This window comes from Vipera ursinii (assembly GCF_947247035.1).
Source record: "Vipera ursinii genome assembly, chromosome: 13".
NCBI classification, from domain to species: domain Eukaryota; kingdom Metazoa; phylum Chordata; class Lepidosauria; order Squamata; family Viperidae; genus Vipera; species Vipera ursinii.
This window is the reverse complement of record NC_139526.1, coordinates 15,151,331-15,173,909: the sequence shown is the minus strand read 5'-3', so window position 1 is coordinate 15,173,909 and position 22,579 is coordinate 15,151,331. Positions and strand designations below refer to the sequence as shown.

The following is a 22,579-nucleotide window of genomic DNA, read 5'->3' as shown; positions in this document are numbered from 1 at the left end:
GAGGACACCAGGAGAAATGGCATTTCGCTTAAACTTCTTGATGAGGGGAGAGGAGAGATGTAACCGGGAATAATCAGTTCTTTAAATCGGCGTTTCTCAACACTGGCCAACTTTTTCAGAAGCGTGGACTTCAACTCCCAGAATTCCCCAGCTAGCACCTAGCCCAGGGGTAGGCAACCTCGGCTCTTTTATGACTCATGGACTTCAACTCCCAGGAATTCTGGGAGTTGAAGTCCATGAGTCATAAAAGAGCCGAGGTTGCCTACCCCTGACCTAACCAATTCTCAGAATTCTCCATGCAGGTTGAAGCATTCTGGGAGTTGAAGTCCACCCCTCTGAAAAGTTGCCCTGGTTGAGAAATGCTGATTTAAAGTAATGCTTTGTCCCCGTTTCTCCCCGTCCCCCCAGTATATATATATTTCCCTACACAAAATCTCGGGCTGGCCTTGTAGGGTCTTGGAAGCTTACCTCAAAAGTAATAAGAAAAATAAAAAGCAGAGATTCTTAGACAAGTTCCTACAATACACGGGAAGAGGACAGATGCATTTTACTGATCCATCCCCACAGATGTATCTGACATTATTAGCTGGTATCGGCAATTGGTAAGAGAAAAACAAAGTTTTAACCGAATAACAGAGTTGGAAGACTGTGGAGGTCTTCTGTCCAACCCCTTGTTCAGGCAAGAAACCCCTAAATGGTTGTCCAATCTCTTCTTAAAAACCTCCAACATTGGAGCACCCACAACTTCTGGAGGCAAGTTGTTTCACTGATCCAATTGTTCCAAATGGCAGGAAATTTCTCCTTAGTTCTAGGTTGCTTCACTCCTTGAGTAGTTTCCATCCATTGCTGCTTGTCCTGCAATGGGGAATAGGTTGAAACCCCCCCCCTTCTTTGTGGCAGCCCCTCAAATATTGGAGGACTGCTATTGTGTCTTTCCTAGTTCTTCTTTTCACTAGACTAAAAAGGTAAAGGTTCCCCCGCACACGCGTGCTAGTCGTTTCCGACTCTAGGGGCCGGTGCTCATCTCCGTTTCAAAGCCGAAGAGCCAGCGCTTGTCCGAGGACGTCTCCGTGGTCACGTGGCCGGCATGACTGGACGCCAAAGGTGCACAGAACGCTGTTACCTTCCCACCGGAGTGGTCCCTATTTTTCTACTTGCGTTTTTACGTGCTTTCGAACTGCTAGGTTGGCAGAAGCTGGGACGAGTAACAGGCACTCTGTTCTGGAGGCCATCAGGTTGGGCGACCACCAACACAATTATTTTGGCCTTTTACTGTTGTTGTCAGCCACGGATGGGTCTCCTGAGAAGATACTGAGAAATGCAAACATTGAGAAACCATCCATGTGCCCAAGCAATACGACTGCCGTCTCGTTCACTGGAAAGTTTACATATTTTTCTTTTGACTGACAGAGGATTTCCGATCAGTTGGATTTTTTTTTGAAAAAAAAGAAAAAATGGCAAAACTCTTGTTTCTCTTTAAGGCATTCCTCAGTATTTATCTCTTTCAAACAGAGGGACCTAAACCATTTGAGATTGAAAACCTCAGAATTGCGGATCGTCTGAGCAAAATAGACCAACCGTTTTTCACTGGTGGATTCGTAACGTCTACTACGCTTTCTTCGGCACCACAACGCACCTTCTCTCATTCTATGTGGGCATGTGCAAAAGGGGCACAACTTCCACAGCAACAGCGTGGTGCTCAGGGTGTCATTTTTTCCTCCCTCTCCCGCCAACAAATAAGCTATCTTTTATTTTTTTTTAAAAGCAGGGACCGCAGATCCCGTCAATCTAGCTTTCTGGAAGTGGGACGAGAACCTCTTGGGAAAGACAACATGGAGGATTGCACTAGACACCCAAGAGAAGCAACTTGGGGAAATACCAGTGGGGGGGGGGGGGAAGAAAAGCCACATCCTGGAGAGTTTTTTCAAGCAGGACCATCTTGTGGAGGAAAGGGAGATTGTGATCCCACACCGGTCACATCGGCGGGGTTCAACGTTATGCACAACAGTCTGGAGGTCAGCTAGGAACAAGACTCTTAAAACGACAGAGAGGAAACCGTCTCCCTCTATCAGGAAAGACATCACATCAACAAGCCACAATCTCGCAACAACGTTCTCCCCCCCTCCCCAGAAGAAAAGAGGAACGGGAGACATCCAGCTCAGTTGTGGTTCCACCACACTCCCAAAGGGACAACAGAGACGCAAGCTTGCTGGGATGAGACAAATTTCCTTCGCCCTGGGCACGCGGATGGGGAGAGTCCTTCCTCAGAGTTACTTCTTATTAGCAATCCGTCTTTTCCGAGTTGCCAGCATGTCATAAAAAGGGTCCTTGCTGATGCTTGCCCTGAAACAAAAGAAAATATTAATAATTAGGCTAGGTTTGCACACTGTCCTAACGCCTAACCTCGGCGGTTTTCAACCTCGGCAGTTTTAAAATGTCTGGACTGGGGAATTCTGGGACTTGAAAGTCCACCATGCTAAAATCACCAAGGTTGAAGAACTCTACCTGGAGCATGACAAGCTACGGACAAGCCTTTTGTCCCTGTGTGCACCTTGGGCAATTATTTTCCACCTGGTTTCTCAACGCTAGGTAGCTGTGGCTAAAATACACTCCTTTCCCGATGTCTGTTCTGGAAAGGTAGGTCAAGGATTACCTACAGATAGTCCTCAAGTTACAACAGTTCATTTAGCGACCGAAGTTACAAGGGCACTGAAAAAATGTGACTCTTTCACACTGAACAACCACTGCAGCATTCCCCTTGGTCAGGGGTAGGCAAACCTGGCTCTTTTGTGACTTGTGGACTTCAACTCCCAGAATTCCTGAGCTAGCATGGGGGGAACTTTGGCCCCTTCATGACTCGTGGACTACAACTCCCAGAATTCCTGAGCCAGCATGGCTGGCTCAGGGATTCTGGGAGTTGTAGTCCACGAGTCATAAAAGCCAAAGTTGCCTACCCCTGCCCTTGGTCACGACATAAAAATTCGGATACTTGGTAACCAGTTCCTATTTATGACGGTTACCGTGTCCTGGGGTCCTTGTGAGCACCTCTTGTGACCTTCTGACAAGCAAAGTCAACGGGAAAGCCGTCTTCACTTTAACAGCCGTGTTTCTAACTTAATAACTGCAGAGATTCGCTTAGCAAATGTGACAAGAAGAGTGAGCCAAAGCTCACTTAACAACTGTCTCACTTAGCAACAGAAATTTTGGACTCGTAAGTTGAGGACCACCTTGTATGGTGAGCAAGCCCATCTGATAAGGCAAAGCCCCAATTAAGCAAGCCAACTTTACAGCAGGGCTCTCCATACAGCTGGCCTTGTGCTACTCATCTTTCCATGAATACAGGCCTCACTTGATGGATTTAATCCATTCTTCTTTTTCTTCGGGCGTGGGAGCAGATATCCTGTAAACCACGTGGTTGCCTTCGACCACCCGGCCGTCCGCTTCTGTCTTGCAGGCTTTGATCACCTGTCCTTTGTGGCTGGGGTTGTACAGCTCAAAGCAATTCTAGGGAGCAAACAACAGACCAACATTGACGGTTTAATCTCTGTTTGGCACAGAGTTGCTCTGCTGCAGAAGCCAACGTTCAGCCAGAGCTTCCTTCGACCGTGGTTGATACATTTTATCTTCGTATATGTCATTCTGTTTTATATAAGTCAGTATCATTTCTCCAACCTACTTTTCCCTCGCAATAATAAGTGGTTTACGATCCAAATCAACTGTCTCTGAGATAGCAAACAAGACTAAATAATGACCTGATAATCAAAAACAGGTAAAATAGATAGACAGACAGACGATAGATAGATTGATAGATAGGATAGACAGATATTACGATATATATTAAGAGAGAGATAATGGATAGATAGATAGATATAGACAGACAGATGATAGATAGATAGATAGATAGATAGATAGATAGATAGATAGATAGATAGATAGATAGATAGATAGATAGATGATAGATAAGATAGATAGATAGATAGATAGATAGATAGATAGATAGATAGATGATAGATGATAGATAGATAGATAGATAGATAGATAGATAGATAGATAGATAGATAGATAGATAGATAGACAGACAGACAGACAGACAGACAGATAGATATTAAGATAGAGATAATGGATAGACAGATGATAGATAGATAGACAGACAGACAGATAGACAGAAATGAGAGAGAGATGATTGAAGTTCCTTGCTTGAAAAAAGATCAAGGCCTCTTCCATGTGGTCATGAATACCATCCCTTCAAATAGGTCCCACCCAATTGTGTATCAGCCATTTTCTATTTTATTTTAGCAGATGTTCACCATGCTAAGCAGCTGAGATGCATCTCCAGGACGAGAGTTTACCACTGAGTTAAAGGTCCAGAAATCATCAGGCACATCCATATGAGCTGCTCGCTAAGGATGAGGGACTGATTTAAAGGGGATTGGGAAAGATCCCTGGGAGAAAAAGATCTTTTGAAGAAGACAGGGGAAGGAGGGAGATCTTACTGGTTTTCTTGGATCCTCAACTTCTTTGATGCTGAGGTTTTCCAGTGGGATGATTCCTCTGGGTTCCTTGTCCTAGGAAAAAAGAATATCCCGTCAACGAGCTGAAGTAGCTTGGATGTAGAAGGAGTGACGTTATTGTCGACACCACACTCACTGTTGTGTATTCGAAATAATAGAGGCAGTTATCAGTCAGTATAAACCATCTTCTTTTCCACGTTTTCACGCGTCCGCCTAAGAAACACAAGACAAGACTCTCAGTTAGACTTAGGCTTTGCCCTAAGCTATCCTGAATGGAACAAAATAACCTGGTTACCTTGTTATTTCATTAAATGATTAGCCGCGTCAAAATCAGACAATTGAGGGGGGAAATGGATATAGAAGTAGGGTTAAAATGAACAAAGAGTTACTGAAACTCTCCTTAACCAGAAAGGGTAGTTGGATTGATTTGCTGAGCTAAGCCAGGGTTTATTTGACTATGAACTGACAATCAAGCCACAATCATTTAAGTTCAGACACAATACTCATCCATGGTTTGCCTACCCATCGTTAACTGAGCCGCCTCTGGCTGGGTCCCACATCACACTAAGCAAAATTCAAGTGACCTGCCTTCTAGCTTAACACGATGGGAAAGTTCAGTCAATATTATGAAATACAAACGGGCTCTTTCTATGAAACATGGAGCAAATGTTAAATGGAATGTTGAAATCTGAATGGAAATTCATTGAGACTTTGGACCAAACACTAACAGTGGAGTCCTTGGGTTGATAATTTGCTTGTAAACATTTATTACCCAACTGGGTAGCATGATCAGTGTTAGAAGGAAGTGAGTGGAGAGGAGGAGGAGGAGGAGGAGGAGGAGGAAGAGGAGGACTGTGGGGTCCTTGGTGCTCTCTGAGCTAGCTTGTTTGCTTGTAGACATTTGATTACCCAACTAGGTAACCTCATCAAAGCACTAACTCTCAACCCAACCTGTATTGAAGATCTATTGTTGGGGTAAAAGGAAGGTGGGCATTTTATGGACACCATTTTCCATTCCTGCTGGAATTGGAAGGACAAAGAGAAGAGAAAGGATGTTTTAGGAATAAGTCAACATGCATACAAGCGTCCAATTTCCTACCACCAACAGACCAGGTTGCATAATCCTAGCAGGGGGAACAGCCTTTTTCCTGGTTGGTGGGTGGCAGATGGGTGGGTGGTTGAGGGCACCAGGCAAGGAATTCCAGAAAGAAAACCCTCAAGATGGTGGTGAATCACGGACGGAACACGTGCACTCCTAGGAGCCACCCAAAACTTGATTTAATTGCACCAACTGGATCCAACTCCTACTCAAAATCGGTGGCAAAGACAACAAGCTTGAAGCAGGTCCAAAAGCTGGTACCACTTGCCAACAAGAACGAAGGAACAGCCAGGAAGGATAAGCATTCTTCATTTGGGACCCAGGTCTGACTAGATCTCTGAGAATCAAGCTCTTCTTTCACAGACAATGCCAAAATCCACTTTATTCTTTCTCAAATGTTTCCTTCTGCAAAAGAGCGCCATGTTTTTCTACCCCGTTCTCGGTGTGCTTTGGAATTCCTTGCTCTACATTGCATTTTTGCACCAAAGGTTCTATTTAACGTCCCAACGACGAAAATGCTGGGGTAAGCAAAGAAGGCATTAAAAAGGAGACGACGTATCCTCTCTTGGCCAGGGCCATGTAACACGAGGGACAAAATTGTTCCTTTTCAGCAGAAACATCAGAGAACGCATTTCAAAATTGGGCATTTTTATTTCCTGAGCAGAGGAGGAAGTAATCAAAGCCAGACCTTGGCTGTTTACAAGAAAAGGTTTAGTCTCAGACAGAGGAACTGAGCTGGGGCCAACAGACATTGTAATTTGGAATTTTTAAAATTGGCTCATCCAGAGGATCTGTTGCTTGCAATGTCTGCTACAGGGATTTTCAGCGCCTCTTCCTCCGCCCCTTCAATTGGCAATTAATCATTGTGCAACGTCTCCAAATTCGCCCAAAATAAACGTGGGTGTTACCGATTTTTTCCCCCCTAGTTGAAAAAGAAATAGAATTCTCAACACTATCCCCAAAACTATTTATTTTGGGCTAGGAAGGAGAATAAAAACCACAGCCTGAGCAGAAGAAAGAAAAACATACCGGAAAGTTTAAAAGAAGTGAGATGTTTTCCGTGGTGCCCAGGTTACAGATAGTCCTCGAATTACAATCGGTCATTTAGGGACAGTTAAACAACGGCACAGGGGGGGAATGACTTATGACCGGTCTTTGTACATACGACCATCACAGCATCCCTAAAGTCACATGAACAAAATTGCCCTGGTTGCAACATCCTGGTGTAATCACCATTTGTGACCCTCTCAGTTAGCTTCCAACGAGAAAAGTCAATGGCAAAAGCAGGTTTTCACTTAATGACCACATCACTCGCTTAACAACTTAGCAACCGTGGCAAAAAAGGTTCTTAAACCAGGCATGACTTGACCACCGCTTTGCTTAGCAATGGAAATCCTGGTCCCAACTGTCAAAATTCGAGGACTACCCCTGTATAAAAACTGTGGAACGTATACCTGCACACTTTACCCCGTCGTAAAATATTCAGACACGCTGTGCAGGGTTTGGAAGGGGGGAGAAATTTTTTTTTTTAAAAAAAAAAATCTCTTTACCGGTATCTCCTGAGAAATCTATTCTCCGTGGATGCAACTAGCCATCTTTGAGAGGAAGATTCGGTTTCAGACATTTGCTAGGGCTTATGTAGGAAAAAGGGCAGGAATGGTTTTCTCTCGGTCCTAATCCACGGGGGAAATCGCTGGGACAACACACACCCACACCCACACACAAAGCCGCTTTGTAATCTGTGAGAAGGCCGATTTGCCAAAGAATGACACAAACCTCAAGATTTCTGGCAAAGGTTTCTGGCAATCCAATTCACGAGGTGGTGGTGGTGGAGGAGGAGGAGGAGGAGGAGGAGGAGGAGGGAGGAGGAAAACCTTCTGCAATTCATTACATGGTTTCCCATCCTCCTTAGCTTTGAAAAGGGGAGTAGACAGTTCCTGCCTCTGATATGGGCCACGGTTAGACTTTGAAACAAGCCGATAGTAAGTTAGAAGTTAACTGGGAATGAAAACAGCTGTTATCTGGGCAGATTGTCCCAGGAAAGCTGAGTTTGTAACGGAGCCCTTTTCAAAAGAAGGGCAGAGCTTGCATCTATATTATTGTCTACTCTTTCTCGTCAGAGTCTGGATGACTTTGGAGACCTCTAGTTTGGGTAGAAATGTCCATTTTTCAGGGTGCACGAACAGCCAAGATTCCAGGTAGACTTGGATATGTAGGGCCCTCAGCATCCTTACTGAAAATAACGATTCCAATAGCTTCGAATAATATAGGGATGGTACAATGGTCATATGGTCTTGGAGAGAGGGAGTGACTAAATTTGTAGCCCTATATCGGAGTTTTCCAACTTCAGACATTTTAAGAAAAGAAGGACGAGGGGAGGGGACATGATAGCAGTGTTCCAGTATCTCAGGGGCGGCCCCAGAGAAGAGGGAGTCAAGCTATTCTCCAAAGCGCCTGAAGGCAGGACAAGAAGCAACGGATGGAAACTAACCAAAGAGAGAAGCAACCTAGAACTAAGGAGAAACTTCCTGACAGTGAGAACAATTAACCAGTGGAACAACCTGCCTCCAGAAGTGGTGAATGCTCCAACACTGGAAGTTTTTAAGAAGAGACTGGACAGCCATTTTGTCTGAAATGGTATAGGGTTTCCTGCCTGAGCAGGGGGTTGGACTAGAAGATCTCCAAGGTCCCTTCCGACTCTATTATTATTGTTGTTGTTATTGTTATTATTTGTTGTTGTTATTATTATTATTATTAAGTGAGAATCTCCTGCGTCCATTTCCATTATTTGCATCCATTTCTGACATTGAAGTAAGGATGTGTTTTATGCCAGCTGGAGCTGGAAAAGTCTGTTGCAGCAAACTCCAAGAAATTAAGATTTTACTGAGAAATAAAGGGAAATTCAGATGCTACCTCGCTGCTCTTAATTCTATTGCTAAGCACATTGATTTTGTGCTTCTTAGATTGTAAGCCGCCCTGAGTTCTTCGGAGAAGGGCGGGATATAAATGGGATTTAAAAAAAATAAAATTCCAGAGAAATCAAACGCCACGCTATCAAGCTGCCCTCGATATCAGTGTGGTCAGGGACAGGGTTAAGATGTTTTACCAAGGACTCAGCTACTTGCCAAGGGTTCCGATTCAGACACGACCCATTCTGCCGGCCCCGCCGAGCAATTTAGTGACAAGCAGAGAAATGTCAGCAAAAAGGGAATGCTGAGGAGGAGGGTTTAAAGGAAGGCAAGCGCAAGCAAGGGAAGATGTGAAAAGAGAGCTACCTACCTCCTAATGCAGAATAAGAAGAGACAGCCAGAAAGGTGACAGATCTCAGCCCAAAAGGAAAACAAGAAGGCACGTTTAAACCACTCGTTTCCCCCCACAAAAATCATAGCCCCAAATCAAATCAACAGAAAGACACAAATAACAAAGTGGGGAAAAACAGAAGACATTCAGGTATAAAAGGGAAAAAAAAAGCGTACGAGTTTCCTGGTCGCTAACCAACGCTAAAAAAGTACAGTAAGAACATAGGTGGTCCTCAACTTACAACCGTTGGCTAATATGGTTACAACGGCCCTGAAAAAAGTGACTTATCAGCATTTTTTTTCACACTTAACGACCGTTACAGCATCCCCATGATCACGTGATCAGAATCCAGATGCTTGCCAAACGGCTCATATTTGTGACGGTTGCAGCGCCCCGGGATCATGTGATCCAATCGGGGGGGAAAGCCAGATTCCCTTAACAACTGTGTCGCTACCTTAACGACTGCAGTGATTCGCTTAACAAACAAGAACGGTCGTAAAACGGGGCAAAACTCACTTAGCAACTGTCTCACCTAGCAACAGAAAATTTGGGCCTCAGTTGTGGTCGTACATCGAGGACTACCTGTATGAATGAGAGATCGTTTAAATCCAACCGAGTTTTTCATGCTCGGGGGTGGGGGGGTGGGAAAGAGGTTGCTTTTCTGAGGAGACTTGCAACCTCAGAAACCCGACTCCACAGCACGGTGTAAAATCATCCCGAAAAAGCGAGAGATCGGCCATGCAATAAATGCTTTCAGCAGGAAAAGAGACAATTCTGCCATTCGGTGGGATTTCCAGCCCAGCAGAGAAAGGACAGAAAGGGGGAAAAGACAAACGAACCGTCAGCCGAGGGAAAAAGCGGAGAGGAAGAATCGATCTAACTAACCTAATTTCAGGAGCCAGCCTTCTCGATCTGGATTAAAAAAGGTGTGGGTTAAATCGTTCCCGTCGTCTTCTGGAATTTTGAAGGGCTCATTTTTAATGCTTTCGTATAAATTCTAGAAGAAACCAGAGGGCAGAGGAGGTTAACACTGCCTGGACGAATATAAATGCTGTGTCAGGGGCCAAGGATCAGGACCTTGAGTTGACGTTGAGTTGCCGTTCAGAAGATTCATTGCTCAAGCCTGTACACAAGAATCTAGTCAACTAAAGTTCACATCGGAATGGGTGCCAGATAAGAGTCAATGGCATTCAAAAGTGGTTTGGACCATTTGTGGGAACGTAACAACTCTAGACTAATGACTCGCTTAACTCCACCCCCAGCTCTGCTTGCTCTTCTCCTACATTCTGTCCAGAAATCAAGAATCTATTTTTCTCGGAGAACCAATTGGTAACTCCTTCTTTCCAGACCTTCCCCTCCTTTTCAAACCTGGAGTTAGGACACGCAACTTGGAAATGAAATATAGTTGGGTCTACAATCTGGAAATGTGTTTTCAGCATGTCACCAAAACTTAGAGGTTGCACGACCTGGAGAGATACTGTGCTGAGAACGCTGTTGATTGGTTTCTACAATCATCATTCCAAGTGTTGTGATTCCTCACCAGCCAGTGAATCCGGCAGCTGAGTCTGAGGACTCAGAAGAGGAGGGGCCTGGAGTGACATTAGAGTCAGAGGAAGGCTCTGAGGAGCTCCAAGACTTACAGTCTGACAAGGAGCCTCACCCCTCTACTCGCGCTCAGGCAGAGACACAGCTGTGCTGGGAATCTGAGTTGGACAGTGATGAAGCACAGCTGGGAAATATCCAGGATGCTTGACAGCGCCGGCAAGAAAAGAGAGCAGAACAGAGGAAGGCAATGGGGCGGCTCCAAAGGCAAAGGAGAAGGCATTAGGAAGCCACGCCTGGGCTGAATAATAAAAGGGGAGGTGTGAGAGGTGCTGGTTGCCGAAGGCAACCATTCATGTTGAGGGTTGAGTTTCTGTGAACTGTGTTTGTTTCTCTTAGCCATTGACTCAGGTTTGTGAATAATAAAAGGGGTTTGGATTTTTCCTGCGGTTCCTGCCTGCTTGATTAGAAGAGGGGTTTCTCCTTGTGAGCCTAACAAGGACTCACGTGGGCTGGGACAGAACACCAAGAGTTGATTCCTTGATTCCTTGGCCACCCTTCAAAACTCACCATCACCTGCTCATCCCGTTTGCAAAGCCACTTACCCGTAGCAATTCTTCCGGGAGGTCTCCCCCCTCGTTTATACCTCGGTTCATAGATATAAACCTCTCTGCTGTTGGCTTGTCTCTCACGTTGTGGTTATGCAGACTGGTGTTCAACATAATGATCGCAAAGGAGAGGACGTAGCAGGTATCTGGAGAGCGGAAGATCAAGGGAGAACGTTTGCTCTGGGCACTTCCTTGCAAAGCCACCCTCTGGCAAACGAGGAGTAAAGCAATCCAGCGCATTCTCCTCTCTCTTACGACCCCCTGCTGGACATCCTGCTGGAGTTGTGTTGAACTTGGGACACAACTCTCTTGGGCACGTAGCTGAGAAGGACATCTTACATGAGTCTGGATGAAATGACTACAGGTGGTCCTCAAGGTACGACCATAACTGAGCCCCCGCACTCGTTAGTGAATCGCTGGCTTCCCCATTGACTCTGCTTGTCAGAAGGCCACAAAAAGGGGATCATGGGATCCCCGGGACAGAGCTCACATATCCCTGAGCCATTTGTGTACGTGGCCAATTTCCCCGCCTTCCAACCAACCTCGGTGGCTCTAAAGAGGTTTACGAAACCTTCCCAAACAAACTTTCAATAGTTGTTACCAGCGACAATCACGACAAAAGCCGGCCAAGCTATTGCAACACCAAACACGTCGAGACTTGCAGGATGTGGAAAGTCCAACCGATAAGGACCAATACAGGTGGGAAAGGCCACACCCACTCACCTGTAGACTGGAAGACCCCAGGGTTGCAAAGACAATAGCGCGAAGCAAAGGCCTCCATCATGCGGTCAATTTTTTGAGCTTCTCCCGGCAGCCTAAAACTCCATAGGAATTGCCTGCAAAGAGATCCAGAAAGTCATCGGATAAAAATATGATTAAAGTAGAATATGACCAGGTCCAGGTGTAAGTAGCCTTCCCCCCCCTGCCCCCACTACAGCCTCAAGTATTTTAAGCCCTCTTTTTCCAACAACCTCTTAAAAACCTTTCGTACCGTAATGCTTGAACGAGATTGAGATCCACAAACTCATGGAGTTCCACAAAAGCCTGAAGTACTTTAATATTAAAGTCGTCCCTGTGAAAGAAAGATGAAGAAGTTGAAAGAGTAATCGTTTAATTATGTTCAGAGGTTTCGGCTTGTGAGGTTGTTGGGTTATTTTATTTGAATTGGCCAGTTACCAAGCTATGGTCGATGGTCCAAACCAGGCAGCTTCAACAATAACCTTAAGGAGTTATTTTTATTATTAGCTAATTGAAAAAGGACAACATCATGAGTGCACAAGCTGTAGATTAGGAGGAAGACTGTGTGGTCCTTGGTGCCCTCTGAGCTTGGTTGTTTTTTTGCAGATGTTTCATGACCCAACTAGATAACATTGTCAGTGCTAGAAGGGAGTGGAGTTTGGGAGGAGGAGGAGGAGGAGGACAACGACGACTATGGGGTCCTTGGTGCCCTCTCAGCTTGGTTGTTTTTTTGCAGATGTTTCATGACCCAAGTAGATAACATTGTCAGTGCTAGAAGGGAGTGGAGTTTGGGAGGAGGAGGAGGAGGGAGGGAAGAAGACTGAGGGATCATTGGTACTCTGAGCTTGATGGTTTTCTTGGAGGCATACATTCATGACCGAAATAGGGAATCTCATCAGGGAAGGAAGGAAGGAAGGAAGGAAGGAAGGAAGGAAGGAAGGAAGGAAGGAAGGAGGGAGGGAGGGAGGGAGGGAGGGAGGGAGGGAGGGAGGAGGAAATTAAACCTCCAAAGGCTGTCCAAACTACGAGGTGAATCACTCAGAAAAAGGACACGCCAAAATTAAAGCTGCCACCGCAAACCTTTCCTTAGCCAGCGCATATTGTTACATCAGGCCCTGGCGTCACAACTGCACACCAGTCTTTTGCAGACGGTGTTCTTCTCTGCCCAAGGGAGGGACTATGGTTGGTGAGGAATGATGTTCACAAATATTTTCTTACCTCTAGCCTGCTTACCTGACGTTTCATTACCCAACTAGGCAACATCATCCATGCTAGAAGGGTGTGGGGTTAGAGAGGGGGGGGAAGAGGAGGAGGAGGACTTTGTGGTCTTTGGTGCTCTCTGAGCTTGCTTCTTTTCTTGCAGACATTTCATTACCAAACTAGGTACCGCCCTTCGGGAGAAGGGCGGTATAAAAATAAAATAAAATAAAATAAATAAATAAATAAATCGGTGCGCTGATGAGGACACCACCGATGATGTTACCTGGTTTGCTAATGAAACATCTGCAAGAAAACCCCCAGGGTCACGGAGACCCAGATGCCTGTTGACAAAAACCACCATGGAAGAGGAACAACCAAGGCCCCCGTGGCCTTTCTTTTCGGGTCAGTGAGAATCCCATTGAGACCACGATTCAGCATCATTTAATCACGTTGATATGAAGCCCTGCAATCCACAGGGTGTGCACGAAAGGCAGAAGCCGATTAAAATGTCGGGGATCTGCTTCCATCCAAGAAAGGGCAGGTGGATTTTGACAGGCGGGGTTGCCAAAGACAGCCCGACAAACCTCTCCAAGAATGTTAATGAATATGTCGAAAAACCCACTCATTAAACCAGTCGGAGGCAAGCCGATTGTTGTGTAATCAGCAGGAAGCCTTTGCCAAGAGGAAATGAACGTGGTGAGAGATTCAGAGCCGGGGCGGTTGTTTCGTTTCTGTTTAACTTTGACACAATCCTATCAAACAACGACAATCGTGCAATTTAGCAAGTAGCAACTCGAGAGAGCTTTTGAGGCCCTCGGCGTGTCACTAAAGATCGCGAGGCCTTTCCTCCAGACCTCCTTATTATCTTATTCTGTTTTTCTCTGGATAATTTTGGTCAAGTATGGCCTCCTCCTTTGGAAAATCGGGTAGTAATCACCTGTTTGGTCGAGAGGATGAAAGGAAGGGGAGGAGAGGAGAGGAGAGGAGAGGAGAGGAGAGGAGAGGAGAGGAGAGGAGAGAGGAAGAAAGAAAAGAAAGAAAAGAAATAATACCGCTGCCCCACCAGATTGAAACCAAGGCCTATCATTAATGTGAAACTCTCCTGGTTTGAATTCCTCACCTCGTAAATCCCAATTCTATAAATGCTCTGGATTTACGAGGGGAGGATTTTACCTGGCCTTGCAAGCAAACACAGCAGAGTCTTTTAGATTTGTGTTTGGGATGTGGATATTTACTCATGTCTTTATTGACATGCTTACTTATAAAATTCATTGGCCGCCTATCTTACCAGAGGGTAAATCTGGGAGGCTTACAGAGATAAAAATATCTCTATACATATATGTTAGAAGGGACGCGGTGGCTCAGTGGGCTAGGACGCTGAGCTTGTCGATCAGAAGGTCGGCAGTTTGGCGGGTCGAATCCCGAGTGCCGCGTAACAGAGTGAGCACCTGTTACTCGTCCCAGCTCCTGCCAACCTAGCAGTTCAAAAGCGCGTAAAAAATGCAAGTAGAAAAATAGGGACCACGACGGGAAGGCAACAGCGTTCCGTGCACCTTTGGCGTCTAGTCATGCCGGCCACATGACCACGAAGACGTCCTCGGACAAGCGCTGGCTCTTCGGCTTTGAAATGGAGATGAGCACCGGCCCCTAGAGTCGGAAACAACTAGCACGCATGTGCGGGGGAACCTTTACCTTTACCTATACATATACATTAAAGCATAAGTTCATTCGCATGAAATGTCAAAATCTAAGGGCACGTGGGGTGGAACGGGTGATGATGGGATCTGTGGTTACTCCATCAACCCCCCCACTCCACTATGCTGTTCTGAACTAAACCGAAGAAGCTTCTTGGATGAGAAGTGAAACGTTTTCAAGGGAGAAAAACAAACAAACAAGAAAGTTAAGTTGCCTTTTGGAAAAACACCTTTGGGACAACCGTTGTGGAGATGTTTGCCACCTTGAGTTATTTTTCAAAATCATCAAGGCAGGATGCAAACAAACAAATTCAGGTAGCCCTTGACTTCCAAGCTCAGCCGAGCCCCCAATTTTTGTTGCTAAGCGAGACAGTTATTAAGTGAAATTTTGCCCCATTGTACGACTTTTCTGGCCACCGTTCTTAAGTGAATCCCTGCAGTTCTTAAGTTAGTGACATGGTTGCGAAGTAAAGCTGACATCCCCCGTTGTGTTTGCTTGTCAGAAGGTCGCTAAAGGGGATCACGTGATCCCTGGATCCTGCTACGAATCCATGACCAAGCAGCTGAATTTTAACCGGGGAAATGCTGCAACGGCCGAAAGTGTGGAAAAATGGTCATAAGTTGCTTTTTTTTCCCCGGTGCCGTTGTAAGTTCGAACGGTCACTAAAGAAATTGTTGTAAGTTGAGGACTACCTGTGAAAGGAAAGGAAATCTGAGGTTCTACATCCAGCTCTCCGTGTCCATCTTAAGAAGATAACACCCCGGGACTTGGCCTCCATTTACCTTTCACCGAGATAATCGCCGATAACGGTTTTATTTAGCCCTTCCCCTTTATAAAGGAACTCAGCAATGTCTTCTGGCATCTTCTGCAGGAGATCATTCTCGATGAGAAATTGAATTCCCTAAAAAAAAAAAGAAGGAAACAAGAATTCAAGGTTTGTTGCTCTTTATCAAAATATAGGGAACGGTTGCTGGAATTGGGTATGTGTAGTTTAACGAAGAGAAGAGTGAGGGGTGACACGATAGCAGTGTTCCAGTATCTCAGGGGCTGCCCCAAAGAAGAGGGAGTCAAGCTATTCTCCAAAGCACCTGAAGGCAGGACAAGAAGCAACGGATGGAAACTAGTCAAGGAGAGAAGCAACCTGGAACTAAGGAGAAACTTCCTGACAGTTAGAACAATTAATCAGTGGAACAACCTGCCTCCAGAAGTGGTGAATGCTCCAACACTGGAAGCTTTTAAGAAGAGACTGGACAGCCATTTTGTCTGAAATGGTATAGGGTTTCCTGCCTGAGCAGGGGGTTGGACTAGATGACCTCCAAGGTCCCTTCCAACTTCTTCTTCTTCTTCTTCTTATTATTATTATTATTATTATTATTATTAATAATAATAATAATAATAATAATAATAATAATAATAATAATAATAATAATAAAATTTACATCCCGGAAATACAGAATAACAGAATCGGAAGGGACCTTGGAGGTCTTTTTTGAGCCGTTGGAAAACTACCCTTTTGAAACCAAGACTTAAAATGGGAGCAATTCCTGGGCAAGATTTATTGCTCTTTTTTTTTCCTTCTTGAGACAGTTGGAACCACAAAAGGCCGGAGTGGAAAAACTGGGTTCGTTTTCCCAAACAAACAAGCAAACGGAAAGTTCAAAGCAGGTTCGGGATGGAGGAGAAATAAGGAAAAACAAATGTATTTTTGACCGAAGAAACCCAGAGGGCCACCCACAGCACTCCTTCTTCTTCCTGAGGGAGGAAAATGCACTGAATAAATTTATTATCAGGGTAAGCCCAAGGATATTTTATCAAGCCTGGAAACTCTTTTTAGTCTTGAAAAATGGCTGCTGTTTTTCACTCCCTTTGTCTGTCTGTGGGTGCAGAAAACCGCTACAGGTAATCCTCTGCTTCAACCATTTGTTTAGGCAATCATTCACAGTTACAGCAGTACGGGGGGGGGGGGAAATGTCACTTGTGACAGGTCCTCGCACTTATGACAGCATCCTCACGATTGGGAGCTTGGCAACCAGCATCTATTTACGACAGTTGCAGTAGATAACCAGGTGACGTGATCGCCATTTGCCATCTTCCCAGCTGGCGCCGGACAAACGACGTCAACGGGGAGAAATCAGATTCGCTTAACGTCTGCACCGATTCGCTTAACAACCACAGGGGAAAAAAAGGGCACAACTTGCAGCCGAAATTCAGGCTCCGGTTGCGATCGTGTCAAGGACTGCCTGTCTTGCAAAAGCTTCCCTAAATAAATATCTAGCCGAGACACAAAAAAACAAGACTCTGATTTCCATTTGGAGGCAGCATTTGGTTACCCAAAAGAATTATGTTTCCTTCCACAAGACCACCAGGAGAATAGCTGTTCAAGGGGGTCTCTTTTCTCTCTCTCTCTCTCTCTCTCTCTTTCACTCTCTCTCTCTTTTTCTCTCCCTCTCTTTCTCTCTCTCTCTCTCTTTCACTCTCTCTTTTTCTCTCCCTCTCTTTCTCTCTCTCTCTCTCTCTCTCTCTCTCTCCTTTTCCTGTTCTTTCTCACTGTCTATCTTTCTCTCTCTCTTTCACTCTCTCCCTTTCTCTCTTTCTCTCCATCTCTTTCCCTTTCTCTTTCTCACTCTTTCTTTTTAATTTCTTTCTCTATTTCACTCTTTCTGTCCCTTTTTCTTCCTCTCCCTCTCCCTCTCCTTCTCTCTCCCTCTCCCTCTTTCTTTCAGGTCTATCCTTTCTTTCTCTCTCTTTCTCTCCATCTTTCCCTTTTTCTTTCTTGCTCTTTCTCTTTCTTTTTTCTTTCTCTATTTCACTCTCTCTTCCTCTCTCTTTCTGTCCCTCTTTCTTCCTCTCCTCCCCCCCTCTCTCTTTCAGCTCTATGCTTTCTTCTAAGGGGGCCTGTCTTCTGGAAATCCAGATGACTCAAAGAAAATGAAATTAGCGTCATCGGAAACGAAATCAAGTTAACCCCGTCGGGAGAAGACAAAGTTCCAGATGTATTTAGCTCTTAGGATGGAGGGAGGTGAACCAGACAAAAAGAACGTGCCTTCGCTGAACTGTCTCTCTGAGATCTAATAAAGAAAAAACCGGAAGAATGGAGGAAGACTGAAATGTAATAAGAGAGATATGTTTGCAGAACAGCCCTGGAGAGCACGCCCCAATGTTGCCAAGCTCCATTTATTGGGCTTTTCCAGCAAGGCGGTGCAATGGAGATCAGAGGAGCTGGGTTAAGAAAACAAGATGGCGTCTGTCATTGCATGCTTGTAGCTGGGAATTCTGGCAGTTGGCTGGATGGAGAATTCTTGGAGTTGAAGTCCACGAGTCTTAAAAGTTGCCAAGTTTGGATACACCTGACGTAAATCTACTGTATTTTAATGAGTTAAGGGTCATGCTGGCTGGAGAATTCTGGGAGTTGAAGTCCATGAGTCTTAAAATTGCTAAGCTTGGGTACACCTGACGTAAATCTACAGTATTTTAATGAGTTGGGGTCATGCTGGCTGGGGAATTCTGGGAAGTCTACGAGTCTTAAAATTGCTAAGCTTGGATACACCTGACGTAAATCTACAGTATTTTAATGAGTTGGGGTCATGCTGGCTGGGGAATTCTCGGAGTTGAAGTCCACGAGTCTTAAAATTGCTAAGCTTGGATACACCTGACGTAAATCTACAGTATTTAAATGAGTTAGGGTTCATGCTGGCTGGGGAATTCTGGGAATTGAAGTCCACAGGTCCTAAAGTTGTCAAGGTTGCTCACCCCTGGCTTAAAGCATGTGATCAACTCCTCCAACTATAGCTGACGGAACAAACTGTGGTTAAACAAACCATGATTTGGGCCACATGAAACAACTCAGCTCAAAGTACACATTCTCAAGAACTGAGAAAGTCTCACCTTTTTGGGATCCATGTTAAACTTTTTCCTTCCCATTGCAACTTGCTTATTCCTTTGGGTAGCTTTACTGTCAGTTTGGAGGGAAGAGAAATAAAAAGACAGAATTAGAACAAAAATGTGTTTCCAAAATTAAATTGAAGGCATTGTTTATGGGATCCTAGCATCCGATGGAGCTCACAACCTAGCCGAATACCCCTTCTCATGGTTTAAAATTGTTATTAACTCAGAAAAAAAATCAGAAGTAACTTTAGCTTCACAGTAGAGAGTCAGAAATGGCACTTAAATGTTCTGGCAAAGCATAGGAGCCAAGAATTATAAGATTTTAACCCACAAACCAGTTAAGCTGGATTCATCCAAAGGAACGGATGGAATAATACACTGAGTGTCTGGATGCCAATAAGCGTTTAGGTTTTCTGCTTTGCTAGTACAATCCCACAACTAAAACGATTGCAGAGGCTTGATAAACCACGGAAGTTGTGCCAAAAACACCGTGAGAATTGCCGGCCTCGTGCCAGCGGCAGGATGCAAGGCTTTATCTAGCTCAACCTTCAAAAAGTGAATGCAAGAATCTCGACCTTCAGATCTTGAAACCTTCAACTCTGGGTCCAGTTGCACTAAAATATCACACTCTGAATAAGGGGGAAAGGCTTATTTTCCCCCAAAGACAAACAAAAATATAATTTTTGTTGTCTTTGGGGAAAAATAAGAGAGACATCCCTTTCCCCCTTATTACATTTTTTGTTTGCTAAGATCCAAGTGCGAGTTAGGATATAAAACCCTTTAAAATGTATTCTTGCTCCGGATACAGAAAAGCATGCATGTATCCTGCAGCTAAGGAAAAAAAGATTATACAATAACTTGACTAAACAAAGAGATCTGATGCAAAAGTCTACATTTTACTGACTGCAGAAAACTTCCAGCCAGCAAATACTTTCCACGCAAAGGAATTTTTGTAGCTCTGGATTGAAATGTGGGGTCCTTGGTGTTCTTTGAGCTTGGTTGTTTTCTGGCTGACATTTCATTAATCGACTAGGTAACATCATCGGTGCTAGAATGGAGTGGGGTTTGCAAAGAGGAGGAAGAGGAGGAGGAGGAGGAGGAGGAGGAGGAGGAGGAGGAGGAGGAGGAGGAGAGGAAGACAGGGGTCCTTGGTGCTCTCTTGAGCTTGGTGGTTTTCTTGCAGACGTTTCATTAACCAACTAGGTAACATCATCAGTGCTAGAATGGAGTGGGGTTTGCAAAGAGGAGGAGGAGGAGGAGGAGGAGGAGGAGGAGGAGGAGGAGGAGGAGGAGGAGGAGGAGAGGAAGACAGGGGTCCTTGGTGCTCTCTTGAGCTTGGTGGTTTTCTTGTAGACGTTTCATTAACCAACTAGGTAACATCAGCGGCGCTAGAATGGAGTGGGGTTTGCACAGAGGAGGAGGAGCAGGAGGAGCAGGAGCAGGAGAACTCACCTCTCCTCTACGCTGGTCAGGTGATCAATCTCAGTCATAACTTCTGCAATCTCAAATTTTAACCGCTGCAGAAAAGAACACAAAATCAGAGTTTTACCCTTGGCGAATGTTGTGGATGTGTCCTTTTGGTGTCGATGGCTGGATTCTGTGTCTTTGTTCTTTATCCTAAAACCCTTTTTATTTTTCTTGGTTTAGGGTTGTTGTTTTTTTTGTTTTTTGGAATTGTGTTGTATTTTATGTCAGATTGCCCTCCTGCCAGCCACACACGCGGAGTCATCCAGGAGTGGGGGCAGTGCCTAAATCCCACTGATCCAATTAAAATGAGAACCTTGGTGGAGCAGTGGGCTAATGCCTCCTTAAGTAACACCAGCTGCCTGCAATTAGTGCAGGTTCGAGTCCCACCAGGCTCAAGGTTGACTCAGCCTCCCATCCTTCCAAGGTAGGTAAAATGAGGACCCAGATTGTTGGGGGCAATTAAGCTGAATTTGTAATAATGCCGCTTGTGTGTGTGTGTGTGTGAAAGCCCTAATAAGCAGGCATATACATAGAATGAAGGCTACTGCTAAGCTTGTAAGCCGCCCTGAGTCTTCAGAGAAGGGCGGGATATAAATGGAATTAAAATAAATAAAAATAAATAAATAAAATAATTAAAGGAGCTTTTTTCCCAGAAAGCCCACCTGTGGGATAGCAAGTTTGTTCGTTTCATTTTTCTTTTCTTTTCTTTTCTTTTTTTTTAAAAAAGGAATTTAGATGCTTCATAAATCTTAGAGATATCTTTATCTGCCCTGTCATTTTATAACACATGACCTCCGAACTACCTTGGCTGAGTAGCAATTGTTTTAAAAAAAAGAAACAAACTTGAGCTGAAAAACTGCAGAACAACTTAACTGCCACAACACAGGTAGACCCTCCACTTGCATCTATCCATTTAGCGACCGTTCAAAGTGAGGACCCTATTGAAAAAAAAGTGACTTGCAGCCAGTCCTCGCACTTAGGATGACCGCAGAATCCCTGCCCATCGCGTGGTCAAAATCCAGGCAGTGAACCGCTTAAGAACCACGGCAGGAAAAAAAAAAGATTGTAAAACTGAGCACGGATCACTTAATAACTCCCCGGCTTAGCCGTGGAAATTCTGCTCCCAATTGCCGTAAGTCAAGGACCGCCTGTGACCCAATCCAGGAGACCAGAAAGTTTACTAGAAAAAAACAAACAGATTACCTCTATATCATCAATTAATTCTTTTTTTCTGCGACGGATGTTTAAAAGTTCTTCCTTCTCCTCCGCCGACAGATCATCAGGCACTGGATGAAAAGAAAGGCACCCTTGTAAACCATCTGAAACTACTAATATTTTACTAGCGAATACTACACGGGCCTCAGCTGGGTGGGTGTCAACGTAAGGTAGACTCCATAGAAATGCAGGTAGTCCTCAGCTTACGACTGTCATTGAACCCGCCGTAAGTCAAGGACTACCTGTACCAATTACTTCGCCCTCTGCCCATAAGGAAAAACTCCTTCAAACTCCAGTGAATATTATTTGTTTAATAGCAAAGACTTTAGGGCAGGTTTATTTTCCCAGAAAACACTCAACAATAATTAGCAAGGAACTCCGTTAAAACGTGCAAGCCACATGTTGGCTAATGTTGACGCCGCTCACTTAGCTTAAAAATAATTATAAAAGCAGATGGCCCCTCCAACTCTGTTGCAGAGCAAAGGCTGACACCATTAACAGCATTAAATAATTCTACACCAGTGGCAAAGGGCGTCCATGGAGATCTTTTAAACTGCAAGTGTTTTTGTGTTCTGTTTTTTGTCTTGCCTACAGACACATTTAGGAAGCCGAAAAGGAAGACGGTATCTTTTTTAAAATAATAATAATAAAAAATAAATGCAGCAGCTGAAAAAATTAGTTTTTGGCAAGCTCCAAGGAGAAGCCCTCCTTTTTTTTTTTATTCTGCAGTGATTCACTTAACAGCTGAGGCCAGACATGTTGTAAAATGAAGCAAAACGAACTTAACAGCCGTCTCGCTTTGCAACCCAAATGTTGGGCGTCCGTCGTGCTTGTTAAAAGTCGAGGACTGCCTGTATCCCAGCATTGCTTTGGTAGCAAGAGGCAAATAAGCTTTTGTGTGTTGAAAAGCTTCTCCCAGAAGGGCTGAATGGGTGAGCAATATTATTCCAGGGTGGGGTGAGTGTCTGTCGGAGTCGTTTGAACGAAGAGATGGGGATGTATTCCAAATAAGCAACTCTTGGGAGCAGCCGGAGGAAAGCTCCTTGTGTAAATAAAACAAGAAATATATTTTGGCTGCTCTGCAACGAACACACCTTTGATCTCCCAAAGTTTTTATAAGTAAAGATTTGGGTAGCAGGCTGATACTCTTGGTCAGACGACGAGGGCTGTGTCTGGTTAAGTAGCGTCAGTCAGGGTCAAACTTCACAAGCCGAAGTCAAAAATTATCCCCCACCCACTCACTGTTTCAGTGAGTAATAACCTACTACACCGTTCCTCTCCTTGCTGGCCGCACTACTCTTTACTAGACATGCGTGCTA

At 44.6% G+C, this 22,579-nt stretch overlaps 1 protein-coding gene across 1 annotated transcript; it reads right to left on the bottom strand.

The window, feature by feature from the left end:
• Nucleotides 1-336: 336 nt before the first annotated feature.
• Nucleotides 337-21,326, bottom strand: CYTH3 (cytohesin 3). The gene is made up of 12 exons (XM_083372844.1): nt 21,249-21,326; nt 20,031-20,095; nt 18,579-18,645; nt 15,476-15,594; nt 12,052-12,132; nt 11,784-11,896; nt 11,058-11,206; nt 9,796-9,907; nt 4,648-4,724; nt 4,494-4,565; nt 3,350-3,504; nt 337-2,343 (listed from the first exon to the last, which is right to left on the bottom strand). Exons 2-12 carry the CDS (start codon nt 20,066-20,068, stop codon nt 2,271-2,273), a joined length of 1,056 nt encoding a protein of 351 aa, XP_083228970.1. The 5' UTR covers nt 20,069-20,095; nt 21,249-21,326; the 3' UTR covers nt 337-2,270.
• Between the last annotated feature and the right edge of the window lie 1,253 nt (nt 21,327-22,579).

Excerpts from the sequence above, each read along its gene's own strand:
- CYTH3 (XM_083372844.1), bottom strand. The coding sequence starts at position 20,068 with ATGACTGAGATTGATCACCTGACCAGCGTAGAGGAGAG. Across the intron at positions 15,595-18,578 it reads TTAACATGGATCCCAAAAAG|GGAATTCAATTTCTCATCGA; the intron begins GTGAGACTTTCT and ends TTTTTTTTTTAG. Across the intron at positions 11,897-12,051 it reads AATCTCGTTCAAGCATTACG|GCAATTCCTATGGAGTTTTA; the intron begins GTACGAAAGGTT and ends ATCTCTTTGCAG.